We start from the raw sequence: 27,375 nt of genomic DNA, 5'->3' as shown, positions 1-27,375 counted from the left end.
AGAAATTAAATGCAAACTATTAGTAGCAGAGTTTCACCAGTGAAAGCTGGGAGTATGGGCTGAGGCTCACACCTGCCCATCTCTGGCTCCTTCCAGTCCCTGACCTGTGGTTATAGTCACAGTTTTCCAGTCCCTGTGTCCATTTGCTCCTCGCAGGAAGGCACAGCTAGAGCAGCTCCCCAGGCCCCCTAGGATGCCAGGACTCGGTGACCAGCACCTGGGGCTCCCCTGACCTCTGACCTGCCTGCCTTGCTCCCCAGGGCCCCGCTCCCAGCCCCAGAGAAGAAGATAGACCTGGAGCAGGTGTGGCAGCTGCTGATGACTGCGGACCGGAAAGACTACGAACGGATTTGCATGAAGTACGGCGTCGTGGACTACCGGGGCATGCTGCACGAGCTGCAGGTGATGCCGAAGGAGCGCGAGGTCAAGATGGCGCAGGTACCCGCCCCTGCCCCCTCCGCCCGCACAGCACGCCGGTGCGCAGGTGCGCTCTGGGGCGCAGACCAGGAGTTGAGCTTGGAGGCAGAACTGGGGAACCTAGTTATGCGGAGGTGGACGTGTGGAGCAGGCACTCATCTATCTAGCTCCAGGTCCCGGCTCCACAAATGTGGCTTCTTACTAAGGAGCTAGGCTCCCAAGTCAGGTGTCTGCTGGCTTTGAAACATGGCTCTGCTGCTTACTAAACTCTGGGGCTTTGGAAGAGTTATGACCTCTGTGCCTCGGTTTCCTTATTTGTGAAATGAGGATTATAGCTTTTTCTACCCCTCAGGGTTGCTGAAAGGATGAATTTGTACATAAGACACTTAGCCTAGTGGGGCTTAATGTCATCATCATCACCACCACATATCAGTGTTTTTATTGGGTGCCGTGTGTTGCTTCCCACTCATGGCAACCTCAAGTGACAGAGTTGAACTGCCCTGGGTTTTCTTGGCTGTAATCTTTAAGGAAGCAGATCGCCAGGTCTTTCACCCTCTGAGCAGGTGGGTGGGTTCAAACTGCCAGTCTTTTCTTTAGCAGCCAGGGCTTAACCGTTGTGTCACCAGGGCTCCTTATGACATGAGTACCTGTCTTATTTTTCAAAGCCATCCACTGAAGGGAATATCACAGTCTCTGTTAGTGCTCTCATTCCAGTGCCTTATAAACTGTATAGGAATTTCTTCCCTGCACCTAACCTAACTATAAACTGAAACCAAACCAGGTGCCATCGAGTTGACTCCATCTCATGGCCACCCAATGTGTGTCAGAGTTAGAACTGTGCTCCATCTCGTTTTCTTTTTTTCTTTTTTGTAATTTTTATTGTGCTTTAAGTGAAAGTTTACAAATCATGTCAGTCTCTCACATAAAAACTCATATTCACCTTGCTACACACTCCCAATTACTCTCCCCACAATGAGACACACCGCTCTCTCCCTCCACTCTCTCTTTTCATGTCCATTTCACTAGCTTCTAACCCCCCCTACCCTCTCATCTACCTTCCAGGCAGGAGATGCCAACGTAGTCTTAAATGTCCACCTGATGCAAGAAACTCACTCCTCACCAGCATCCCTCTCCAACCCATTGTCCAGTCCAATCCATGTCTGAAGAGTTGGCTTCAGGAATGGTTCCTGTCCTGGGCCAATGGAAGGCCTGGGGGCCATGACCACCGGGGTCCTTCTAGTCTCAGTCAGACCATTAAGTCTGGTCTTTTTATGAGAATTTGGGGTTTGCATCCCACTGCTCTCCTGCTCCCTCAGGGGTTCGCTGTTGTGTTCCCTGTCAGGGCAGCCATCGATTGTAGCCGGGCACCATCTGGTTCTTCTGGTCTCAGGCTGATGTAGTCTCTGGTTCATGTGGCCCTTTCAGTCTCATGGGCTTGTAACTACCTTATGTCCTCGGTGTTCTTCATTCTCCTTTGATCCAGGTGGGTTGAGACCAATTGATGCATCTTAGATGGCTGCTTGCTACCGTTTAAGACCCAAGATGCCACTCTACAAAGTGGGATACAGAATGTTTTCTTCATAGATTTTATTATGCCAATTGACTTAGATGTCCCCTGAAATCATGGTCCCCAAACCCCTGCCCCTGCTACACTGGCCTTCGAAGCATTCAGTTTATTCAGGAAACTTCTTTGCTTTTGGTTTAGTCCAGTTGTGCTGACCTCCCCTGTATTGTGTGTTGTCTTTCCCTTCACCTAAAATAGTTCTTATCTACTGTCTAATTAGTGAATACACCTCTCCCACCCTTCCTCCCTCCCTCCTATCGTAACCACAAAAGAATGTTTTCTTCTCAGTTTAAACTATTTCTCAAGTTCTCACAATAGTGGTCTTCTACAATATTTGTCCTTTTGCAACTGACTAATTTCACTCAGCATAATGCCTTCCAGGTTCCTCCATGTTATGAAGTGTTTCACAGATTCCTCGTTGTTCTTTATCGATGCGTGGTATTCCACTGTGTGAATATAGTATAATTTATCCATTCATCCGTTGATGGGCACCTTGGTTGCTTCCATCTTTTTGCTACTGTAAACAGTGCTGCAATAAACATGGGTGTGCATATATCTGTTTGTGTAAAGGCTCTTATTTCTCTAGGATATATTCTGAGGAGTGGGACTGCTGGATCATATGGTAGTTCTATTTCTAGCTTTTTAAGGAAGTGCCAAATCGATTTCCAAAGTGGTTGTACCATTTGACATTCCCACCAGCAGTGTATAAGTGTTCCAGTCTCTCCGCAGCCTCTCCAACGTTTATTATTTTGTGTTTTTTGGATTAATGCCATCCTTGTTGGAGTGAGATGAAATCTCATTGTAGTTTTGATCTGCATTTCTCTATTGGCTAATGATCGTGAACATTTCCTCATGTATCTGTTAGCTACCTGAATGTCTTCTTTAGTGAAGTGTCTATTCATATCCTTTGCCCATTTTTTAATAGGGTTATTTGTCTTTTTGTAGTTGAGTTTTTGCAGTATCATGTAGATTTTAGAGATCAGACGCTGATCGGAAACGTCATAGCTAAAAACTTTTCCCCAGTCTGTAGGTAGTCTTTTTACTCTTTTGGTGAAGTCCTTGGATGAGCATAGGTGTTTGATTTTTACGGGCTCCCAGTTATCTCGTTTTTCTTCTATGTTCTTAATAATGTTTTCTATACTGTTTATGCCATGTATTAGGGCTCCTAACGTTGTCCCTATTTTTTCTTCCATGATCTTTATCGTTTTAGATTTTATATTTAGGTCTTTGATCCATTTTGAGCTCGTTTTTGTGCATGGAGTGAGGTATGGGTCTTGTTTCATTTTTTTGCAGATGGATATCAGTTATGCCAGCACCATTTGTTAAAAAGACTGTCTTTTCCCCCATTTAACTGTTTTGGGGCCTTTGTCAAATATCAACTGCTCATATGTGGATGGATTTATGTCTGGAATCTCAATTCTGTTCCATTGGTCTATGTATCTGTTGCTGTACCAGTACCGGGCTGTTTTGACTACTGTGGTGGTATAATAGTTTCTAAAATCAGGTAAAGTAAGGCCTCCCACTTAGTTCCTCTTTTTCAGTAATGCCTTATTTATCCAGGGCCTCTTTGACTTCCATATGAAGTTGGTGATTTGTTTCTCCATCTCATTAAAGAATGTCGTTGGAATTTGGATTGGAATTGCATTAAATGTATAGATCGCTTTTGGTGGAATAGACATTTTTATAATGTTAAGTCTTTCTATCCATGAGGAAGGTATGTTTTTCCACTTATGTAAGTCTCTTTTGGTTTCTTGCAGAAGTGTACTGTAGTTTTCTTTGTATAAGTCTTTTACATCTCTGGTAAGATTTATTCGTAAGTATTTATCTTCTTGGGGGCTACTGTAAATGGCATTGATTTGGTGATTTCCTCTTCGATGTTCTTTTTGTTGGTGTAGAGGAATCCACCTGATTTTTGTAAGTTTTTTTTATCTTGTATCCTGATACTCTGATGAACTCTTCTATTAGCTTCAGTAGTTTTCTGGAGGATTCCTTAGGGTTTTCTGTGTATAAGATCATGTCATCTGTAAATAGAGATACTTTTACTTCTTCCTTGCCAATCTGGATGCCCTTTATTTCTTCATCTAGCCTACTTGCTCTGGCTAGGACTTCCAGCACAATGTTGAAAAAGAGTGGTGATAAAGGGCACCCTTGTCTGGTTCCCGATCTCAGTGGGAATGCTTTCAGGCTCTCTCCATTTAGGGTGATGTTGGCTGTTGGCGTTGTATAAATGCCCTTTATTATGTTGAGGAATTTTCCTTCTATTCCTAGTTTGCTGAGAGTTTTTGTCACGAATGTGTGTTGAATTTTGTCAAATGCCTTTTCTGCATCAATTGATAAAATCGTGTGATTCTTGTCTTTTGACTTTTGTGTGGTCTTTTGTCTTTTATGTGGTGGATTACATTAATTGTTTTTCTGATGTTGAACCATCCCTGCATACCTGGTATGAATCCCACTTGGTCATGGTGAATTATTTTTTTGATATGTTGTTGAATTCTATTGGCTAGAATTTTGTTGAGAATTTTTACATCTACCTTCATGAGGGATATAGGTCTATAATTTTCTTTTCTTGTGGTGTCTTTACCTGCTTTTGGTGTCAGGGATATATATGGTGGCTTCACAGAACAAGTATGGTAGTATTCCATCCTTGTCTATGCTCTGAAATACCTTTAGTAGTAGTGGTGCTAACTCTTCTCTGAAAGTTTGGTAGAACTCTGCAGTGAAGCCATCTAGACCAGGACTTTTTTGTTGTTGTTGTTGGGAGTTTTTGATTACCTTTTCAATCTCTTCTTTTGTTATGGGTCTATTTAGTTGTTCTACCTCTGTTTGTGTTAGTTTAGGTAGGTAGTGTGTTTCTAGGAATTCATCCATTTCTTCTAGGTTTTCAAATTTGTTTGAGTACAATTTTTCATAGTAAAATTGTATGTTTTGGTATGTTTCTTTTAATTTCAGTTGGGTCTGTTGTGATATCGCCCATCTCATTTCTTATTTGGGTTATTTGCTTCCTCTCCTGTTTTTCTTTTGTCAGTTTGGCCACTGGTTTATCAATTTTGTTGATTTTTTCAAAAAACTAGGTTTTGGTCTTGTTAATTCTTTCGATTGTTTTTCTGTTTTCTATTTCATTTAGTTCGGCTCTAATTTTTATTATTTGTTTTCTCCTGGTGCCTGGGGGTTTCTCTCTTTCTATTTGTTCAAGTTGTAGGGATAATTCTTTGATTTTGGCCCTTTCTTCTTTTTGGATGTGTGCATTCATTGATATAAATTGACCTCTGAGCACTGCTTTCACTGTGTCCCAAAGGTTCTGATAGGAAGTGTTTTCATTCTCATTGGATTCTGTGAATTTCTTTATTCCATCCTTAATGTCTTCTATAATCTGGTCTTTTTTGAGCAGGGTATTGTTCAGTTTCTAAGTGTTTGATTTCTTTTCCCTGCTTTTCCCGTTATTGATTTCCACTTTTCTGGCCTTATGGTCAGAGAAGATGCTTTGTAATGTTTCAATGTTTTGGATTCTGCTAAGGCTTGCTTTATGACCTAATATGTGGTCTATTCTAGAGAATGTTCCATGAGCACTAGAAAAGAAAGTATAGTTGGTTGCTGTTGGGTGGAGTGTTCTGTATATGTCTATGAGGTCAAGTTGGTTGATTGTGGCATTTAGATCTTCCGTGTCTTTATTGAGCTTCTTTCTGGATGTCCGTCGTTCACTGAAAGTGGTGTATTGAGGACTCCTACTATTATTGTGGAGCTGTCTATCTCACTTTTCAATGCTGATAGGGTTTATTTTGTGTATCTTGCAGCCCTGTCATTGGGTGCATAAATGTTTAATATGTTTATCTCTTCTTGGTGTATTGTCCCTTTAATCATTGTATAGTGTCCTTCCTTATCCTTTATGATGGATTTAACTTTAAAGTCTATTTTGTCAGAAATTAATATTGCCACTCCTGCTCTTTTTTGATTGTTGTTTGCTTGATATATTTTTTCCATCCTTTGAGTTTTAGTTTGTTTGTGTCTAAGTCTAAGGTATGTCTCTTGTAGGCAGCATATAGACAGATCTTGTTTTTTAATCCATTCTGCCACTCTCTGTCTCTTTATTGGTGCATTTAGTCCATTTACATTCAGGGTAATTATGGATAGGTATGAATTTAGTGCTATCATTTTGATGTCTTTTTTTTTGTGTGTGTTGTTGACAGTTTCTTTTTCCCACTTAATTTTATGTGCTGGGTAGATTATCTTTATATATTGCCCCTTCCTCATATTTGTTGTTGTTGATTTTGTTTCTGCTGAGTCTCTATTTTTTTCTTGCATTTTATTTTGGTGAGTAGGATAGTTTGTCTCCTTTGTGGTTACCTTATTATTTACCCCTATTTTTCTAAATTTAAACCTAATTTTTAATTCTTTGTATTGCCGTATCTTCCTCTCCATATGGAAGGTGTATGATTACATTTCTTAGTCCCTCTTTATTATTCTAATTTTGTCTTCTTTTATATAGTAACATCACTGTTACCCTGATTTGAGCTTTTGTGTGTGTGTGTGTGTGTGTGTGTGTGTGTAATCTTGCTTTGTGTTTTTGGATTTCCCTGTTTGGGTTGACTTCTGGTTGCTCTGTCCAGTGTTCTAGTCTTGGGTTGATACCTGATATTATTGATTTTCTAACCAAAGAACTACCTTTAGTATTTCTTGTAGTTTTGGTTTGGTTTTTACGAATTGCTTAAACTTGTGTTTATCTGGAAATATGTTAATTTCACCTTCATATTTAAGAGGCAGTTTTGCTGGATATATGATTCTTGGCAGGCAATTTTTTTCCTTCAATTTTTTAAATATGTCATCCCATTGCCTTCTGGGCTGCATGGTTTCTGCCGAGTAGTCCGAGCTTATTCTTATTGGCTCTCCTTTGTAGGTGACTTTTCATTTATCCCTCACTGCTCTTATAATTCTCTCTTTATCTTTGGTTTTGGCAAGTTTGATTATAATATGTCTTGGTGACTTTCTTTTAACATCTACCTTATGTGGAGTTCAATTAGCATCTTGGATAGATATCTTCTCATCTTTCATAATATCAGGGAAGTTTTCTGCCAACAAATCTTCAACAATTCTCTCTGTATTTTCTGTTATCCCTCCCTGTTCTGGTACTCCAATCACTCGTGGTTATTTCTCTTGATAGAGTGCCACATGATCCTTAAGGTTTCCTCATTTTTAAAAACTCTTTTATCTGATTTTTCTTCAAATATATTAGTGCCAAGTGATTTATCTTCGTGTTCAGAAATTCTAGCTCTTACTTGGTCAATTCTGCTCCTCTGACTTTCTATTGAGTTGTCTACTTCTGTAATTTTATTGTTAATCGTCTGAATTTCTGATTGCTGTCTGTCTATGGATTTTTCCAGCCTATTAAACTTTTCATTATGTTCCTGAATAATCTTTCTAATTTCTTCAGTTGCCTTATCTGTGTGTTCCTTGGCTTGTTCTGTGTATTGTCTCGTTTCCTTCCTGATGTCTTGAAGGGTTCTGTGTATTAAACTTTCGTATTCTGCATCTGGTAATTCCAGGAAGGCACTTTCATCTAGAAGATCCCTGGATTCTTTGTTTTGAGAGCCTGTTGAGGTGATCATGGTCTGTGGTGAGTTGATATTGACTGTTGTCACCAGGCCATCAATAAGTTATTGTATTAGTTTATGCTTGCTTACTGTGTCATAGCTTCTTGCTTTGTTTTGTTTTGGTATACCCCATAGGTTGCTTGAGTGAGCTAGCTTGATTATTTTTGCCTTTGGAGCTCTGATGTCCTGTCCCCAGCTGGCTAGAGCTGTTATCAGGTATATCAGTCTAGGAGTCCATTCAGTTTTCTTGTATGAATTCAGCTCAGGTTTCCAGGTAGCTGATCATCAAGTGTGTGGTATAGGCTCTGTCCTACAGTCTTAGAGGGGCAAAGGTGATTGGCATATATACTGGTATCCGATCGCAGCAGGGGGTCACACTCTGAACAAGACAGGGGGCTGAGAACTGACCCCCAAGTGTCTCTGAGGAAAGCACGTCCCTGTTCCCTAGAGCGTGCAGGTGGGTGGGTTCTGCAGAGAGACCACGGGCACCCAAAGTTTTTGGTTGTAAGGACTGGGAGGAACCAGTTATCTTTGGACCACTGTCACGGGTGGCTGGGTGACCTGAGTGGAGCTACCAGTCCTTAGGTCCCTGATGTGGGTAGGTGAGGACCTTGTTTAATAGGCAAAGCAATGTCAAACATCAAACACCCACCTCTCCACCGCACAGCTGAAATGGTTGGAGTCTGCCAACAAGGGCCTATTCTCCTGAAATAGGCCCATACAGGTCCCTGTAGAAGGGAAAGGTGCTCAAAGTCCTTGGACGGTTTATGCCTGGACAGGAGCTTCTTTTGTCCTGAGCTCCCCTGGTTAGTGGAGCTAGCAAATCATCTTTTCCCCCAAATGCAAATTTTTTCCTTCCCCAAGGCTGGGTAGATGGCTCTAGGTGCTCAATAGTGCCTATCTCAGACCCAGGGAATTCAGCTGCTGAAGCTGGTTTGTGGGTGGGGGGGCGCGGTAAAATATATCCAAGTACTTAGCTTTTGCCGAGAGCACCGTTCTCCTCAGGTTCCTGAGGTGTGAGTAGGCTGTGTGGCTGGCTGCTTCTCCCTGAGGAAACTGTGGCCGAATGCTAGTACCAGCCCGCTGCTGCAGCTGCTCCCAGAATGGTGCCTGAGGGCTCCCCGTGATTCAGGTCCAGTAACTCTTCTCCTCTTCTGAACGGTCTCATCCTCCCCCTGCCCCTCAGTTTGTTTTCTAAGCTTGCCTTTGAAGCTGAGGGCTCCCACCTTGTCACAAATATACTCATTTCACTTGTTTTCTCGGGTCTTTGTTGTAAAGAGGGCTCGCCGGAAGCATCTGTCTATTCCGCCATCTTGGCTCCGCCTCACCTCCATCTGGTTTTCAATGGCTGATTTTTTGGAACTAGATTGCCAGGCCTTTCTTCCGAGGTGCCTCTGGGTGGACTCAAACCTCCAACCTTTCTGTTATCAGCCCAGTGCATTAACTGCACTACCCAGGGACTTTAACCCAACCTAAATCAGCTTAACGATTGCTGATATGAAGCCCCACTAAGCTAAGTGCTTTATGTACATTTTTTTTTTTCTGGGAGTGGAAAACAACTAGTTTTCATTATCCTGAAATAGTATTTTATCAACTTGAAGGTGGTTCATCAAAACCTCCTATCTAGTGCCTCAACTTTCCTCCAAGCTTCCCTCCAAGTTATCTGATCTGCTTTCACACAGGTCCCAGTGCAAAGCTTTGCACACAGTAGGGGCTCAACAAATGTTTATTGGTTGAAAGAACAAATGACTAGAAAGACCCTACCATGTTCTCATAGCACCTGGACACTTAGGTTCCTTTCTTGGTTGCCTTCCTGACCTGATCTCTGAGCTTGTAGAATTCCCTTCCTTGTAGGGTTTAAGTCTCCTCACCTGTAAAATGAACAGATGAGTGCTCCACTGGGATATTGTGGGGCTGAGATGGCACCAGGGACCATGAGTGTCTGGAGTTCTCTGCAGAGAGATTTGAGAGAGCTCCAGTGGGCTTGTCTTCCCTATAGTACATCAACGCCATCTTCAACTTGAGACACATCAAGGTCACCAAGGACGGGATCGCAACGTTTGACCTGGAGCTGGATCTCAAGAATCCTGAGAGCAAGATTTACTTGTATAAGGTGAGGCTAGAGAAGCCATGGGAGGGGGGTCCTGGTAGGACCCAGAGGGAGGAACTCTGGGTGGTTGGGTCCCCTGTGGGAACAAACAAAGTACCTAGGTGGTGAGCCCCTCATTCCTTGGGGTTTATGGTTGGAGTCAGGTCATACCTGGTGCCAGCATTCCAGAGAGACCCCATACCTCTCACTGAGCAACCAGGCTCTCCAGCCAGGCCTGCAACCATGTAAGCTGTGTCTAGCCTAGGGTATGGGGAGTAAAAAGAGGTGCTGAGTAAGATCACCCCTTATACCAGAGCTCTCTCCAGAGACTTGACACATCCTTAAATGGGCTACAAGAGTAATTACCTGTCACCAGGTGGGGCTGGGGGCAGGTGTGGTGGTGGGGCCAGGGGCAGGTGTGGTAGTGGGGCCAGGGGCAGGTGTGGTGGTGGGGTGTAAAGCACGACACTAGTTCTGTAGTCAGACTCATCCTGGCTCCACCACTTACTAGCTATGTGACCTTGGACAAGAAAATGACCTTCTCTCATTTATGTAATGAGGATAATATTGGACCCATCACGTGGTGTGCTGAGATGATGAATTAGATAATGCAAGACTTGCTTTCCCCCTTGCCTCTCTGACCCCCTCCTGCTATTCTGTCCTTTTGCTCTGGCCGTTCCCTCTGCCTGGCATGTTTTTGTCTGATACCCACATGGCTCACCCCCTCACCCTCGATGAGGCTTCCCCTGACTCCCTGTTCCTCCTACCTCGTTCCCCCAGCCCCACCCCATCACACCTGAACCCTCTCCCTTTTCTTTTTCCCCTAGTTCTATCACTTTCTAACATACATTATATTGTTTACTTATTTATTATATTTAGGATTTGAGCTCCCTGAGGGCAGGAATCTTTGGTTTTATTTGCTGATGTGTTCCAATTTCCTACGACAGTGCCTGGCCCACCGTGGGCACCTGATGACTGTTAGCTATGGTTACTATTCCAAATCCAAAAAAAAACATTGCCTTTGAGTCAATTCCAACTCATAGTGACCCTATAGGACAGAGTAGAAGTGCCCCCATAGAGTTTCCAAAGAGCGCCTGGCTGGATTTGAACTGCCAACCTTCTAGTTAGCAGACATAGCTCTTAACCACTATACCGCCAGGGTTTCCTGCTGGTTACTATTCAACAAGTAGCAAATCTAGCGAGGGCTTAGCAGAAGTGGGTGTGTGTATAGACTACAGGGGTTTAAAGCCTTAGTGCTGTCTGGTGGCACTCTCAGAGAGTCTTCCTTGGGGAATGAACACCTGGGCCACGGTGTTGCCTCCTGTCTTCCTGCTGACCTGGCAGGGACAGCTTGGCTAGTGGCCATACTTGCAGCCTGAGCTTCTGTCTCAGCAATTTCAGGTGCCTCTTTGCATAAGGCTTGCAGATTGTTTACTCCATGGAACCAAAACCAACCAAACCTGTTGCCGTGGAATTGATTCCAACTCCTAGCGACCCTGTCGGACAGAGTAGATCTGCCCCGTAGGGTTTCCAAGGAGTTGCTGGTGGATTTGAACTGCTGATCTTTTGGTTAGCAGCCGTAGCTCTTAACCACTGCACCACCAGGGTTCTCCTTCATGGGGGAAAAAAAAACCCACTGCTGTCAGGTCGTTTCTGATTCGTAGCAACCCTGTAGGACCGAGTAGAACTCAGAACTGCCTATAGGGTTTCCAAGGTTGTAAATCTTTGCGGAAGCAGACTGCCACATCTTTCTCCCACGGAGCAGCTGGTGGGTTCGAACTGCTGACCTTTCGGTTAGCAGCCAAGTGCTTTAACCATTGTACCACCAGGGCTCCTACTCCATGGAAAGAGTGATGGAAATTCCTAGAGTGTTTATTCCCCTCTGCCTCAGACTCCCTGCTCCCCTGTCCTTTGGGCCTTGCCACCCAGCCCCGCAAGCTACCCATTTATGGTCCCAGGAATGTGTTGTCTGATGCCCAGGCCAGTGGGAGAAAACTGCTGGTTGTGACCAGGATGGGATTGAGGCTCTGAAACCCCTTCCATCTCTGGCCTCAGGATGGCGAGATGATTCCCTTCGGCTTTGACAACCAGACCAAGCACTGCCTGCGGCAGCTGGGGAAACGCTACCACTTCCAGATCCGGGACCTGCAGCCTGAGGACGCGGGCATTTACCAGGTCAGGGTGGAGGATGCCGAAGTCTTCTCCACGGAGCTGGAGGCCAGCAGTGAGTGGTCTTCACTGTGCAAGTGGGGAGTGGGGCCCATGTCAGTGCCGTGTTCCGGGGGAGATAAATGTGGTGTGGCCCCCATCTCAATGCCAGCAAAGCTGGGGAGAGGGATGCACACCCAGATGGCTCAACTCTGAGCTTTGGCTTCCAAAAGCCTTGATCCAAGGTCTGTCTCCTCTTGGTGCTAAGCTGGGCTCTACTGAGTTATAGTCACAGATGTGGAGCAAACATGTCATGCTCATGCTCATAGACCTTCTGTAGCTCACAATTATTTCCAGATCAAATCCAAACTAATTTCCTACCTTCAAGCTATAACCTCACTCCTTTCTGATGCACCATCCTCATCTCCCACATCTACCGAGCACGAATCAGCGTCCGGGTTAGGCACACTTGTGCCCTACACAGACCTCTTCTTTCCCTGCCGCCCAGGTCCCCTCCCCACCTGGGAACCGCCCCTTCTTCCCTCATCAAACTGCTCATGAGTACTTGTGTACACATGACCCTCAAGCCACTGCACAGCTTGAGAGGCCTCTTGGAAGGGAAGGACTGGCCTGTGTGAGGGAAGCATTGGGCACACATATGATAAAAGACACAGCTGAATCAAGGCTGAGGAAGACAGACAGGCCTAGAGTGCCTGGGTGAGGCTTTGAATACTCTAGAAATAACCCGGTGTCGGAAAAGAAACACAAGCTTTGGAGTTAATCAGATCAGGGTTTGAATCCTGGTTGGACTGCCTCTTAGCTGTGTAAGATTGGGGCAAGTCATTTAACCTTTCTGAGCCTCAGTTTCCCTATCTGTAAAAAGCAAAAAGCCCAAATCAAACCCACTGCCGTCGAATTGATTCCGACTCACAGCGACCCTGTAGGACAGAGTAGAACTGCCCCATAGAGTTTCCAAGGAGTGCCTGGTGGATTTGAACTGCTGACCTTTTGGTTAGCAGCCGTAGCCCTTAACCACTGCGCCACCAGGGTTTCAAAGGATGTGATAATACCTACCTCAGGGGTGGTCATAAGGATTAATAATTTGACAAACATAAAGTACTGGCACTCAGCACATTGGTTTCCTTCGTGTACTCACCTCACCCTCAGATAGAGCTTTTTTTTTTTTTAGATTTAGGGTTATGGAATTCCAGAGCTGAAAATAGCCCACTGACCATAACCTGGCAATCGCTAATCACAGTTCCTCATTTTATCATATATGGAGCCCTGGTGGCGAAATGGTTAAATGCTTGGCTGCTAACTGAAAGCTTCCCAGTTTGAACCTACCAGCGGCTCCTCTAGAGAAAGACTGTCAACCTGCTCCCATAAAAATTACAGCCTAGGAAACCCTGTGGGGCAGTTCTACTTTGTTATCTAGGGTCACTATGAGTTGGAATCAACTCAACGGCACACAACAACAACAATTTTATCATATAATATTGTAATTACATCAAATCATATCATATTTGGGGAATAGACACCTAGGGTAAGGAGATGACCCATCCAAGGTAACACGGGGGTTTGTGGCTGTGCTGGTCTGAACCCGGGTTTCTGAGCGCACAGCCCCACTGCGTCATGCTGACTGCACCGTTCTGCTTCCTGGCAGCCATCCCGCCCAGGGTAGTGGTCCCTCTGACCGAGGTCCGCTGCCAGCAGCAGGAAAGGGCTGTCTTTGAGTGCATTCTCTCAAGCCCCTGCCCCAATGCCACCTGGCATTTCCAGCATCGGCCATTCCAGCGCAGCGATAAATATGAAGTGACTGTGTCCCCCGACGGGCTGACCCACCGGCTGGTGGTAAAAGGGGCCCATTTCTCAGACATGGGCCTCTATTCACTGGTCACCGGGCTCCATGCCTCCAGTGCCTGGCTGGTGGTTGAAGGTGAGTGGTTCACCCCTCTGCCTCTTCCTGCCTTCCCCAAAGCAAGATCTCAGGGTGGCGAGGGTAGGAGGAAGGCCAGGGGGAGGTGAGGCTTCCTTTGGTCAGCCTTTTTTTTTTTATGTGAGTGTATTTATTTATTCAGTAAATATTTGTTGAACACCTATTATATGCCCGACAGTATTCTAGGTACATGGGTATATTAGTGAACAGAACTGACAAATTCTCTGTCTTTGTGGGGCTTATATTTTGGTGAGCCAGAGATGAACAATAAACAAGTAAATTTTCTCATATTCAGACCCCTTTCAGCCAACCCAATCCTCCTCAGCTGCTCTACTCTGTCGGGGCCCTTGGAATTACTCTGGGGCACAGGTCCAAGATGGCTCTAGAGTCCTGGTCAGGGCTTGGGACAATGGCCTGGGTTCAGTGTGGATGAGCAGTCCCTGGGCCAGACCAAAGAACACCCTTAAACCCCACTGGGGATTGAGATTCAGGTTCACAGTGATCCCAGGAAACTGTAAAGTGGAAATTTGTAAGGCAGGCAGTAGGGCAAGTCAAGCTTTTAAAAACCATGCAGCTGCTTGTGGCCGTTCAATAAGCAAATGACTTTTGGCTTCTGTGTTTTCTCTCAGATCCTCATGCACCAGGTAGCAGGGTGGGCTGGCCTGTGGGTACAGGATTGGGGAGGTAGTGATGGGGTTTATTCATGCATCAGCCAGTGCACCCTGGCTTTCTTCTTGTGTATTTAACCTGTTTCTCTACTGGGGAAACTGAGGGTCAGGCAAGGCACTGGGGTCAGCCAGGTGCCTTGGCCCAATGTAACAGGGGTTTTTTCTCTTGTCTCTTGTCTCTCTATGGGGGGTGTTGACATCCCATAAAAACACCACCTGACTAAAGCTGGGAAGGATAAAGGCCTTCTGACCACCAGTGATGACCGCCAGTTGCAGGCACCAGGAGCCCAGGTCTCAGAAGCAGAAGACTCTGGGAGGATGAGTGGTGAGGGAGGGAAACCCAGAGAGCAGGACCCCATGGGGAGCTCCCTCAAGGGGGCTGGGCTGACTTCCAGGCTCCAGCTTACAGCCAGCCCAGAGAGAGTTGGTTTTAGTGGGCATGGCTACTCCTTGATGGGAAACGAGGGTACAGCTGACTCTGCCTGGGGTCCTGGGCAGGTGAGAGAGGGCTTTCCTGAAGCAAAGGGAGGCAGAGTCACCCTTCCTGGGGAAAGTCAGCTCCACAGAGAGGGAGGCCGGAGCAGAAGCCTTCCAAGGAAGCCCCATCTACAGGATGAGGGCCCAGATTCAGGGTTTGGCCTCATGGAAGGCCAACAGGAAGATCATGGCAGAGACAGTGATGGGGACAGATGCTGGGGGTCATCAGGAGGCTGGGAGGCTGGGTCCAGGCCTCCTCAGGCTGGAGAACTGGGAGGCACCTCGGAAGGAAAGGAGCACAGAGAGGACAAGCAGGGCCAGGAACAACTCTGGGATGCTCAGTTGGGACCGAGGGTAGAAAGGAGAGCCCTCCTGGAATCCCAGTTTGATCCTGTGGGGTCTTTGCTGACAGGTGAGGTGATGGAGAGGGACGGCTTGGATAAGATGGAGGGAAGGAATGGTCTGAGCAGGGGGAGGGGGAGGGGGAGAGGAGAGCCGAGGGCAGTGTGGGGTTATGGGACTGGCCTGGGGGAACCTGGAGACATCAGTGGGACAGGAGATCCTGGAATCCTGGGGTCTCCTGGTGGAAGAGGTTCTAGCTCCAAGGCAGGCATGGGACCTGGGTCGTTGGACTCTCGGCGGGGCAGAGATTCTGACCCTGGGAGAGCCGGGGTCCACAGTGAATCAGGGGAATCTCTGGGACAGACATTCGGAGGTAAGGGTTTCCAGGAACCATCAATATCAGGTGGCAGAAAATTCCCCCTGGGGGGCAGGAGTACTGAGGCCAAAGCTGAGGGATCATTGCGGGAGGCAGACGATGGGGCCCTAGGGCAGTCTGTGGTTGAGGGAAGGGGCTATAAAACTGGCTCTGGAGGCTCTGGAGGCCCTGGAGACTGGAAAGACAACCTACAAGAGCACAGGGGAAGGGGCTTGGGCTGCAAGGATGGTCAGGAGACAGCTGGGCCCTTACACGGGACAGAGGATGGCTCCAGAAGCCTCCAGTCTTCCCAGGGCTGGATAGCAGATCAGAGGGGAACAAAGGGGACTGGAAACATAGCGGCTGATAGCACAGGTCAAACCAGGGCCCACAGTGGGCCTGGAGTGCTGGGGCCCAGTGGAGGGAAAGGTGATGTGAGTGGTATGGGTGGTGCCCAAGATGCTGAGCTAATGCGGTCTGGTCAGGGAGTGGATGCCAGAAGCCACAGGCTAGTTGGATCTACAGGCCTGGATGCTCAGGGGTCTGGGGGGACACTAGGAGACACTAATGGGTCAAGAGGTCCTATAGCAATCAGGTCTGAGTCAGATTTCTGGAATGGATCATGGGGCTCAAGAGGAAAAGGACCCAGGGATGAGATGGGCTGTATGGATGGCTTAGGAGGTCTGGAGGGAATGGATTCTACTTACGGGAACAGCTTAGGGTATTCTAGAGGAATAGGTCCCAGAAATGGAGCTGCTTATAGCGATGGCTCAGGGGTGGTGGTAGGAGAAATGGGGTCTGGTCAAGGTGCTGGTTATAGAGTCACCTCTGGGGCACCTGGGGGAATAGAGTCTGAGGAAGGGAGTGGCTACAGGCATAGCTCAGGGGTGCCTGGGGAAATGTGGTCTGGAGACAAAGATGGTTATGATGTGGAGAGAAGAGGGTCTGGGAGAGTTGGCAGTTTCAAGAATGGCCCAGGTGGCGCTGGTGGAGGACCCATGGGTGCAGTGGGACATAGGGATACATCCAGAGGCCAGGGGGAAATAGGCCCTCAAGGTGGTAGTTTAGGGAGTTCTGGCACAGTGGGGTCTGTGAGTAGAGGTGGTCTGGGGGCCTCTGAGGCATTTGAGGACAGACATGTGGGAGCAGAGCCAGGAGTAAGGCCTTGGGGTCAGACTGGAGATTGTGGGGTCTTCAGGACCTCAGGGACTCTGGGGTCCTTCAGAGAAGCAGGTTATGAAGATGGCTCTGGTGATCCAGAAGCCATGGAGCCAGGGTCTCTGAGGGCAGGGGGCAAGGTGGATGATGGGGGTGGGCCCAGGGGCCCTGGTGCCAGGGCATCTGGGCCTGGGACTGGTTGTTGGGATGATACCAGATACCCTGAAGCATTACCTTCTCGTGATGGGGTTGGTTCTGAGAGCCAGTGGGCATATGGGTCTGACAGTATACTAGGCTGTGGGGATAGATCAGGAATTCCAGGGCCTCAGGGAACTGGAGGCAGAACAGCTTACGGAGAAGGGTCAAGGAGTCTTGAGCCTGGGGGACCGGGGCCAGGGGGTGAGGCAGGCTTCAGAGATGGTTCAGGGGGTCTCAGAGGAATGGGGTCAGGGGATGAGGCAGGCTTCAGAGATGGTTCAGGGGGTCTTAGAGGAATGGGGTCAGGGGGTGAGGCAGGCTTCAGAGATGGTTCACGGGGTCTCAGAGGAATCAGGCTGGGGGGTGAGGCAGACTTCAGAGATGGTTCAGGGGGTCTCGGAGGAATGAGGCTTGGGGGTGAGGCAGGTTATAGGAATGGTATTGGGAGCTCTGGGGAAATGAGGTCAGTAGGTAAGACAAGTTATAGGAAAGATTTGGGGGTTCCTGAGGGAATGGGTTCAGGGAGAAAGGAAGATTATAGGAATGGTTTAGGGGCACCTGGGAAAATTGGGTCAAAGGGTGAGGGCAGTTATAGGAATGAATTAGGGGGTCCTGGGAGGTTTACGTTATGTGAAACAGATTGTAGGGATGGTTTACGGGATTCTGGGCATACTTTGTCACGGAGTGAGGAAGGTTATAGGGGAGTCCTGGAAGGTACTAAGGGCATGGCGCCAAGGGGCAAGGGAGGTTATAGAGGAGGCCCAGGAGGATCTGGGGAAATGGGAGCAGTGGGTGAGAAGGGTTCAGGGACGCTTGGAGTCACAGGCTCCTTGGCTGGAATGGGATATGAGGGTAGATCCAAAAGCCAAGATGCCATGGAGCAGGGGTCAGGCTATTGGGTCGCATCAGAGGCATCTCATGGTAGTACCAGCTCCATGGACAGCCCAGAGAGCGGCAGAGGAACAAGGCTCGTGAATGGAGCAGCTCCTGGGGTGGGCTCTGGGATGGTGGGACTGCAGAGGTCTGCAGTTGGGACAACTCACAGGGACAGCCCCAGGGGCCCAGGGCCGCTGGGGACTCAGGGAGGGCCAGAGACTTTTTCAGATGGCCAGGGCTCCAGGGATGGTCTTGGGGGCTGTGGAACCTCAGGGACCCTGGAGGCCTTGGGGGCTGTTGACTCCAAGGGAAAATCAGGAGTCAGTAAGTGGCAAAACATTTCTGGAATCCCAGGGTCTCCTAGGGACCAAGAGGCTCCCAGTGAGGAGGGCAGGCCTGCAGAGCGAGCAGGGGCCATGGGGCCTTCTGGGCTTTTTGATGGTAGTCAGGGGTCAGTGGAGGGTGAGAACCAGACAGGGACAGCTGCTCTGGAGTCTCGGCATGAACGGGACTTTGGGAGAGCAGACCCACGGATAGCAGACAGGGGTGGAGCTGCTGGCCAGGGGGAGTGGGCACCTCAGGGAGGTGGGGACTCTGTGCGGGGAGGCAGAAGAATGGGAGCAGGCTGGGGGAGCTCAGCAGGGCCAGGTCAAGCTCTGGACAGCAGCTCTGCACCGTGGGGAAGGGACAAATCAGCGTTAGGGGGTGCCGATGGACAAGGGTTGAGCAGTGCTTGGGTCCCAGAATGGGAAGGCGAAGGGCATGGCCAAGGCAGCAGAGGTACTGAGAACCGACTCCCAAGCTCCAGGGTTTCCAGGTCTCTGCAGGAGAGAGATGCCATATTCTGCGGGACCCATGGAAGTCCAGGGAGCTCCAGGGGCATGGAGGGTGCACCAGGCCAAGAAGAGGCTGGTGGGTGTCAAGACCCACAGTCCCTGGATAGCAAAGACTCAGGTCCTGGAAGGGGCCTGGACTCTCAGCAAGGCAAAGGACAGAGAGGCAGAAGTGGGGCCCTTGGAGAGCAGGGGTCCCTGGAGGGTGAGAAGGACAAGGCCCGAGGTTCTGGGGCCCTGAAAGAGAATGAGGGGCAGGGAGCAGAAGACTCTGGTGGGTCAGACAGGAGAGCAGGTTCCTTCAGGAGCAGGTCTCAAACACAGTCAGGGGCTGAGGTGGGAGTAGCTCAGAGCAGGGGAGCAGAGGAGGCCCAAGACCTGGGGCACCCACGTGGAGGTGAGAGCAGAGGGCACCAGGGGGAAACTGAGGGTGAAGACCAGAGCCAGGAGCCCCCAAGTCATCTGGGCAGCAAGAGAGGTGGCACAATAGGAAGGGCGAATGTCTACGGCGGGGGGGCGGATGCCCGCCAAAGTCCCGGATCTGGACACAAGCCCAGCACTGGCAGTTTCTCCAAGGAGGCCCGAGGTAGGTATTTCTCAGCTGGGCCATCTCCATGGGGTAGAGCCAAGGGGGGATGCCCTGAATACTAGGGTGCCTGGATTGGTCCCAATTCTGCCTCTAGCCCCAGGAGCTTGTCCCTGCCAGTGACCCTCATTTTCGGGTATCTCTTTCAAATTCAGGAAGCAACGTCTTCCTCCTCGTGCAGATGCAATCCAGGCTGCATATGCTCAGAGGTTTCCCCAGTATCTGTCTTGAAGCCCTATATCCAAAGCACCAGAGTTGTTGGCCTAGCCCACTGTTTCTGACCACAGACCTGCCATTTGTGTGACTCTGGGAGCCCTAAATCTACCCTGTACCCTAGATCTGTACTAGCCTAGGTGCTGCTGAGAAAAACGAGAAGTTTGGCCTTGAGAGCGCTGGCTGAGCCCAGCTGGCTGGGCTGTGGTGGCCAGCCAGGGCAGTGCAGGCCATGGCCTGGGAGGCTGGGTCTTGGGAGCATCCCCTTGTGACCAGCCCCCAGACACCTTCTGTGTCTATCCAGTCCCCAGGGGCCACTTCTCCCAGGGCCTGGCTGACACAGAAGCCAAGCAAGGGGAGGCTACCATGCTTTCCTGCACCCTCACCCGTGACCTGGGACCTGGAGCCTGGTTTAAGGATGGAGTCAAGGTACTGCCCCTTCACACCTTCTCCTTACCAGCCAATTGAGGGAGAGGGGCGGGGGGAGGTACAGAAGAAGGAGAGGCTTTGCAAGAAGGATTTTTCATTCTTCATTCTTCTAATGCACCCACCCTGGGAGAAGTTCAAATGGCCAACAAAGCTGATGTATTTAAAAGAGAACTAGATTTTTAAATGGATGTGTATTCACTTCACTCCTCCCTCAACGCGTGCCTTACTTTCCTTCCACTATCCAAAATGCCTTTTCTGTACCTCCACTGAGCGCTGGGGGCGCAGTGGTTAAGCACTTGGCTGCTAACCAAAAGGTTGACAGTTTGAACCCACCAGCGGCTCCTCGGGAGAAAGATGTGGCAGTCGGCTTCCATAAAGATTACAGCCTTGGAAACCCCCTGGGGCAGTCCTACTCTGTCCTATAGGGTCGCAATCACCTCGATGGCAGTGGATGTTTTGGTTGGTGCCTCCACCTATTGAGTTCTGCCCCTCCTTCAAGGCCTCGTACAAGTGCCATTTTCTCTTCCTGACCAGTTGAGGTCGCTCCTCTCTCTGGACATCCCCTCTGGTCTCCACTCTAGCTGTCATCACAGGAGGAAGAGTGTCACAGTGGTTCAGAGCAAGGGCTGTGGCCTCAGCGAGGCCTGGCATCAGATCCCAGCTGTGCCACTTACCAGTTCTGTCATCTTGGGCAAGTTGCTCAACATTCTAGTTTCCTCATCTATAAAATGGGGTTGATCATAGTACCTACCTCCTAAGGTTGTTGTGGAAATAAATGAGGTATCTTATACATGGAGAAAAGTCCCTGAGTGGCAAAAGGTTGGCAGTTCGAATCCACCCAGCAGTGCTGCAGAAGAAAGACCTGATGATCTACTTCTGTAGCATTGAAAACCCTGTGGAGCAGTTCTACTCGGAAACACGTGGGGTCGCCATGAGTTGGAATCGCCTTGATGGCAATAGGTTTGGGTTTTTTTTTTATATACACAGACAGCATTAGCACATGATAAGTGCTTAATACAGGCAGTTGTTATTACCATTCCAGCAACTGCATTAGAAAAGCTGGGCCAGGGAACGGGGTAGGGACAGATGACACTCTCCTGCCTGCTGTGGCACTTGTCTCCAGCTCACTGCCCAGGATGGAGTCATCTTTGAGCAAGACAGTCTTGTGCACAGACTCCTCATTGCCTGTGTGCAGGGGACCCAGGCCGGGAGGTACACGTCTGTAGCCGGCAACCAGCAGAGCGAGGCCACCCTAACCGTCCACGGTAAGGCATCCCTGCCCACCATCTCTTTGCATCAGGCAATATGCTCCACTTCTAACCACCTGAAATTTGTTGCTGGTCTACAGCCAATATCTAATCTCATCCTCAGCCTGAGAAGAGCATCTGTGAATTTAAAATGCCAGCTCACACCCTCCCTAGTCCAGCACCTAACTGCCTTCCTGGTCAGGAAGATTTTGGGGAAGCCTAACCCAGTCCCTCCTGGTGCAGATGAAGCTCGCTCCCCTTGTTAGTCCTCAAGAGGTGGGGTCAGGGGCTCCCTACCCTTACCCCAAGCTTCCTTCTCTGGGTCCTTCTCTTGCCACATCCACAGTGCCCAGTGCCCTGCTCTCCTTTGACTTTCGTGCCCTGTTTTATCTCTAGACCCCCCCACCATCGCTCCAAATGTGACAGAGAAACTGAGAGAGCCACTGGTGGCCAAGGCTGGGAAACCGGTGGCAGTGAAGATTCCCTTTGAGAGTCGTCTTCCGGTTCAAGCTACCTGGAGGAAGGACAGGGCTGTGGTGCTGGATGGCAGCAGCGGCGGGGTCCAGGTGGCCCTGGGAGACGGCTTCACTCGGCTGTGCCTCCCCAGCGCCAGCAGAAAGGACCGTGGTGAGTACAGCGTTACGCTGAGGAGCAACGGAGGCTCTGCACAGGCCAAGCTCACCCTGCAGGTCATAGGTGCCAGCTCCAGCCTCCTCCCCAGCCCGAGTGTCCCCATGGTTGTGGATGCTCCCTGCCTGATGCTGCCTAAGAACCAAGCTGTCTACCTCTCCCAACTCAGACTGGTTAGGATGGAGCAGTTTAGATAAGTAAGGGGCTGGGCCCTTCTTCGTTGGAGGAACTGGCTGCAGCTCTCTGAGCACGAATACACTGAGGCCTAGAGAAGGAGTGGGGTGGGGTGATTGAGTGGTGCCAGGTAGGTAGGACTGCTGGATCCAGGGGCTGGGCAGGTGCCCATACCAGCCACTGAGTGGTAGGGCTGGGCTTGGGGCTGGTTCCATGTCACAGTCCTGGGTATATATGTATGTGTTGGGGGTGGAGACCAGGGACATCTGGCTGTCTCAGTGGACCTCTGGGTCATACCCAGGGCCTCCTGGGCAATTTGCCCAGCTCATCTGCTGATGAGGTGGCGGGAGGCCAACAAGCTCCCTTTCCAGCTCCTCTGACGCCCTTCTCTTCCTGCTTCTCTCCCGGGTCCCTAGACAAGCCCCAGCCCCCACAGGGCCCCCTGGAGGTGCAGGATGGCCACAGGGCTGGTGTCTGCCTCCGCTGGCAGGCTCCACGCCATGATGGGGGCCGGGCCATACAGCACTACGTGGTGGAGAGGCGGCAGGCTGGCAGGAGCGCGTGGCTGAAGGTGGGCGAGCCTCCCACAGACAGCACCACCTTCACCGATGCCCACGTGGAGCAGGGCAGGAAGTATGCCTTCCGAGTGCTTGCTGCGACCTCTGAGGGAGCTGGAGAGGCCCTGCAATCCGAGGAGGTGCTGGTTGCTCCTGAGGGTGAGAGGACAGGCTGGGGCTGGGGGCAGGCAACACTCGTGGGCTACTCACCGTTCCCAGAGTACCGGCAGGTCTGTCCCCAAGGCTGAGGGACACCAACCAGTGGCTGGGGTTCTTGAGGCCTTCCTAGAGCAATGTGGAGGCTCCTTACCTCAGCTTCATTTGAGATCTGGTAGCCAGACCAGGAAGCAAGATTTATGGGGTCTTCTCCCAGCTGTTCGGAGTCCCTGGGTGGTACAAGGGGTTAACATGCTCTGCTGCTAACTGAAAGCTTCGTGGTTCACATTCACTCAGAGCCTCCTTGGAAGAAAGACCTGGTGATCTACTTCCCCCAAACCAGCCATTAAAAACCCTGTGGAGCATAGCTCCACTCTGACACATACGGGGTCACCATGAGTTGGAATCAACTCAATGGCAACTGGTTTTCTCCCAGCTGTGACTCTCGGGGGTGGGTGGATGGGCAGGCAGAGCCCACTCTCCCAAGACTCTGGGCAGGGACTAGCATGCTCCTCCATTGGATGCCCCCAGGCTGGAGCCTCCTATCAGGACACTGGAACCTGAGGGGTGGCTCTAGACTCTTGGCCCAAATGTCTTCTCTGTCCCTGTCATTCCTGCCTCTCAACTGCCAGAACAGTGTCTAGACCAGGCTGGCTCAGACCCCTGACACTCCTGCCCCCAGGTGCCTCCCTGTCCCCCAGGACCTCCCCTCCAGGAGCTGACACCTGCCCCTGCCTTTAGCTAACCAGCCCTTCTCTGCCCCCAGCTCTCCCCAGGCCCCCTTCTGCCCCAGCCATCCTGTCAGCCTCCAGCCAGGGCATCACGCTGACATGGACAGCGCCTCAGGGCCCTGGCAGTGCCCACCTCCTGGGCTACCTGATTGAGAAGCGCAAGAAGGGAAGTAACACCTGGATGGCAGTGAACCACCAGCCCGTGCCTGGTGAGCAGGCCTTAATGGCCCCCTTGCGCTCCGTCCTACCTCCAAAGGTTCATTAGACCGCCTCCTGGCATCAGCGTCCTTTGGCTTATCACGCGAGATTGGCTTAATGCAGTGGTCCTAACCCAGGGGTGGTTTTGCCCCCTAGGGGACATTTGGCAATGTCTGGAGATAGTTTTTGGTTGTCACAAATGGGGGTGGGGTGGGCGAAGGGTGGTGAGCATGTCATTGGCATTTAGTGTGAAGAGGCCAAGGATACTACTAAACCTCCTGCGACACACAGGGCAGTACCCCCACCCCGCAAAATAAGAATTATTTGGCCAAAAACGTCAACAGTACAGAGGCCGAGAAACCTTGGTCTGATGGAAAAAATCCCAGCTGGAAATCAGAGGTGGAGCTCTTAGTCGTGACCTTGATCTTGGGTAGCCCACTTTCCTCTCCGGATCCCTGTTTCCTCATCTATAAAATGAAGAGACGTGTCCCTCCTCCAAATAGTTTCCAAAGAAACTACCTGCTTTCTGGTATCAGGAAGAACTTGGAAAAGCCTAAGTGCTGGACAGATAAGCCTTTGCTTTACGTCCCAGAGTTTTATGCTCTTCAGAGTATTTCCAGCTGCAGGCATGCTGTGCAGGCCCAGGTTTGCAGAGGAAAAAGTGCTGCACAGGTTGTCAAGGACACCTGGCTTCTAGTCATGGCTGTGCTGCCTAGGAGCTAAGGCCTCTCAGGGCCTCAGTCTCCTCATCTCTGGAAAAAGGGCAGTGAACTAAAGGCATAGCAAGATGCTCCAACTTCACTTAGCGGCTCTGTTTATTTACGTATGATAACAACTCTGTGAGGCAGAGAGAATCAGAGAGGTTAAGGCTCTTGCTCAAGGCCACCCAGCAAGTTAGCAGCAGAACCAGACAGGGACTTGGGCCCCTAACAGCCTGAGTAGTGCTCCTGTCACTTTAGAGAGAACTGAGTCACACGTGGCTGACTAGATGGGGGGTGGGGTGGTGATGTGTTGGGGCCCTAGTCTTGGTCTTCTCCAGAATGTGGAGACACCGAGCTGTCTCCCCATTGCCAGGTCCCATCAAGGTGGGACTCATGTGGGGTGGGCTGTTCACAGAGAGGAAGTGGACGGTGGTGGACCTGTGGCAGGGCTGTCAGTACGAGTTCCGGGTCACGGCCGTGGCTCCCCCAGGCCCCGGAGAGCCTGGACCCCCATCGGAGGCCGTCTTTGCTCGGGACCCCATGAGTAAGTGGGACACCATCCCAGGATGGGGAGGGGGCGCTGAGCATGGGGTAGCTCTAAAGCTGGCTGGAACAGGACAGGAGACCTCGGGTCAAGGGCAGTCCCTAAGGAAATGGTTAGGAGTGCTGGGAGGTAAGCCTCAAAAGGCCTTTGGGGCTAGATGTAGCTTTGGGGTCCAGGAGGGGGTTGTTGTGTTGTTGTTGGATACCGTCAAGTGGATTCCGACTCACGGCTCCCCCATGTGTTACAGAGTAGAACCTTCCATAGAGTTTTCTTGGCTGTAATCTTTACGGAAACAGTTTGCTAGGGCCTTCTCTTTAGATGAGCTGCTGCATGGATTTGAACCGCCAGGCTTTTGGTCAGCAGCCAATTGCAAATTGCTTGCATCACCCAGACTCCACAGGAGGCGTTCCAAACTCATCGCTATTGAGTCAATTCCGACTCATAGCAACCCTACAGGACAGAGTAGAACTTCCCCATAGGGCTTCCAAGGCTGTAATCTTTGACAGAAGCAGGCTGCCACATCTTTCTCCCATGGAGCACCTGGTGGGTTCGAACCACTGATCTTTTGGCATTTAACCACTGTGCCGCCAGGGCTCCTTAGCCCCTAAATTGAGGCCAAACAGGCCCAGAGGTAGGCAGTGGGGATTAGATCTCTTTCCCAAGATTACTTTCTCCTCGGCCCCTGGGCAGGTCAGTCCCCAAGCAGGCCCACCTGTCCCAGCTTATAACTACCCCCTCACCCCAGAGAGGTGTTATCATTGCTGAGGGCCCCAGGGAACCTCACTCATCAATTCTCTATCCAACAAACATTTGCTCGTCACCTACTGAGTGCTCAGCATTATGTCAGGAACCAGCTGTATGAATCTGGTCTCTGCCCTCGAGAAACTTAAGGCCCAGAACAGCGTTTCCCTGTCTATGGTCTCAGGAACCTTCGTGGACCAAGAAATGCCAATAGACCTTGTGAAAACAGCAACAAAAAAGATCTGTGATCAAAGGTGTTTACATGAAGCCTCCGTTACACCCAAACCAGGCAGGGAAGAAATCTGTTCAATCCAAATTTCCCAAACTTGATTAATGGATACCTTTTCCATAAAACACCTACCAAGAGCTCCATTCTGGCACTCGAAGGCATACAGCTTGGGAACCACTGCTCTTTATACCTCATCCTGTTATGGCCCTGCTGGTGACCAGTCTTCCAGGCAGCAGCATGTCCTGGCACCTGCTGGACTGACCAGGTGATAAAGACCTGGAGAGCATCTTTGTTCCTCTCAGGGCCTGGTACAGTGTAGGTGCTCAGGTTGTTTGAACAAACCCAACAAGAATAGAACATTCTACAACTTTAATTGTTCCAGTGGCACATAAGTTTTAGTCCTAGAAAGGACAGGGTGTAGAATGGAGAGATGGGGGAGGAAAGCTAGTCCAGGTATCTTATTCCTTCCACATGGAGCACACATCTCCTACTTTACTGTTAATCTCTCTTTCATCAGTGATGGGAATGGAGAGACGGGTAGGATAATCGGTGCCCAGTAGTAGCCAAAGCTGCATCGGAAGACAAGCCTGGCAGTCTGCTTCCGAAAAGTCACAGCCTTTAAAACCCCATGGAGAACAGTTCTACTCTGCACACATGGTGTTGCCATGGGCTGGAATTGACCCCACATCAACCACTGACAAGTAGCTAGTCCAGTAACTACACTTCCTAGACCCTTGCTGCCAAGGTGTCAGAGCATCCCCCGGGAGCTTGTCAGAGATGTGGACTCCTCCGCCCCATTCCAGCTCGACTGAATGAATCAGAACCTGTGTGCGTAACAAAATCCCTTGGTGATCTGTATACAAATTAAAATTTGAGAAGCACTGACCAGTGGTTCTTAAGTTAGCTGCATTTTTATAGAAACACTTTGGAGAGCTCTTAAAAGTCCTGATGCCTAGGCTGTACCCCCAGAATGATTAAATCAGAATCTCCAGGGTGGGATCTAGACACCAGCATCTTTGAAAGCTTCCCAGGTGATTCCAGTATGCAGCCAGGCTTGAGAACCAGAGTGGTAGACAAAGCTCTTAATCACTCACCATGCCTTTTGCTTATTCCAGAATCCCCGAGGGGAGGTAGGGCTTGTGTTAGTACTGTTCCCATTTAAAAGGTGAAGAATAAGAAGTCTGGACCAAGTGCCCAAAAGGGGTCTTGGCTTGGTGCTTAAAGTTCAGAGTAAAAAGATGCAGAATTCTAATCTCCAAGGATCTTGGAGTCTAAGAAGTCATCAACAAAATACCAATTTTTAGGAATTAGGAAAGTGTAGGTGGGGGAAATGGAGTCCTTGGGTGACACACATGGTTAAGCACTCAACTACGAGCCAAAAGGTTGGCAGTTTGAACCCCCCCAGAGGTGCTTTGGAAGAAAGACCTGGCTATCTGCTTCCAAAAGATCTCAGCCTTGAAAACCCCATGGAGCAGTTCTACTCTGCACACTTGGAGTCGCCATGAGTTGGAATGGACTTGAAGGCAACTAGCAACAACAGGTAGCGGAAGGGAGATGTCAGATCATGTTGGCAGGTTGGCCAATGAATGGAAT

At 49.7% G+C, this 27,375-nt stretch overlaps 1 protein-coding gene across 1 annotated transcript in view; it reads left to right on the top strand.

Annotated features, from left to right (window-relative positions):
* IGFN1 (immunoglobulin like and fibronectin type III domain containing 1) overlaps window positions 1–27,375 on the top strand; it is a 47,197-nt gene that overhangs the window by 6,226 nt on the left and 13,596 nt on the right. The window contains 12 exon segments of the mRNA XM_064272992.1: window positions 261–438; window positions 9,566–9,679; window positions 11,711–11,879; window positions 13,467–13,739; window positions 14,634–14,676; window positions 19,105–19,232; window positions 19,750–19,874; window positions 20,998–21,139; window positions 21,518–21,817; window positions 22,342–22,641; window positions 23,405–23,578; window positions 24,684–24,812. Coding sequence (XP_064129062.1) covers window positions 261–438; window positions 9,566–9,679; window positions 11,711–11,879; window positions 13,467–13,739; window positions 14,634–14,676; window positions 19,105–19,232; window positions 19,750–19,874; window positions 20,998–21,139; window positions 21,518–21,817; window positions 22,342–22,641; window positions 23,405–23,578; window positions 24,684–24,812 — 2,075 coding nt within the window.

This window comes from Loxodonta africana, chromosome 20 (genome assembly GCF_030014295.1).
Source record: "Loxodonta africana isolate mLoxAfr1 chromosome 20, mLoxAfr1.hap2, whole genome shotgun sequence".
NCBI lineage: Eukaryota > Metazoa > Chordata > Mammalia > Proboscidea > Elephantidae > Loxodonta > Loxodonta africana.
This window is presented reverse-complemented; position numbering and strand designations above follow the sequence as displayed.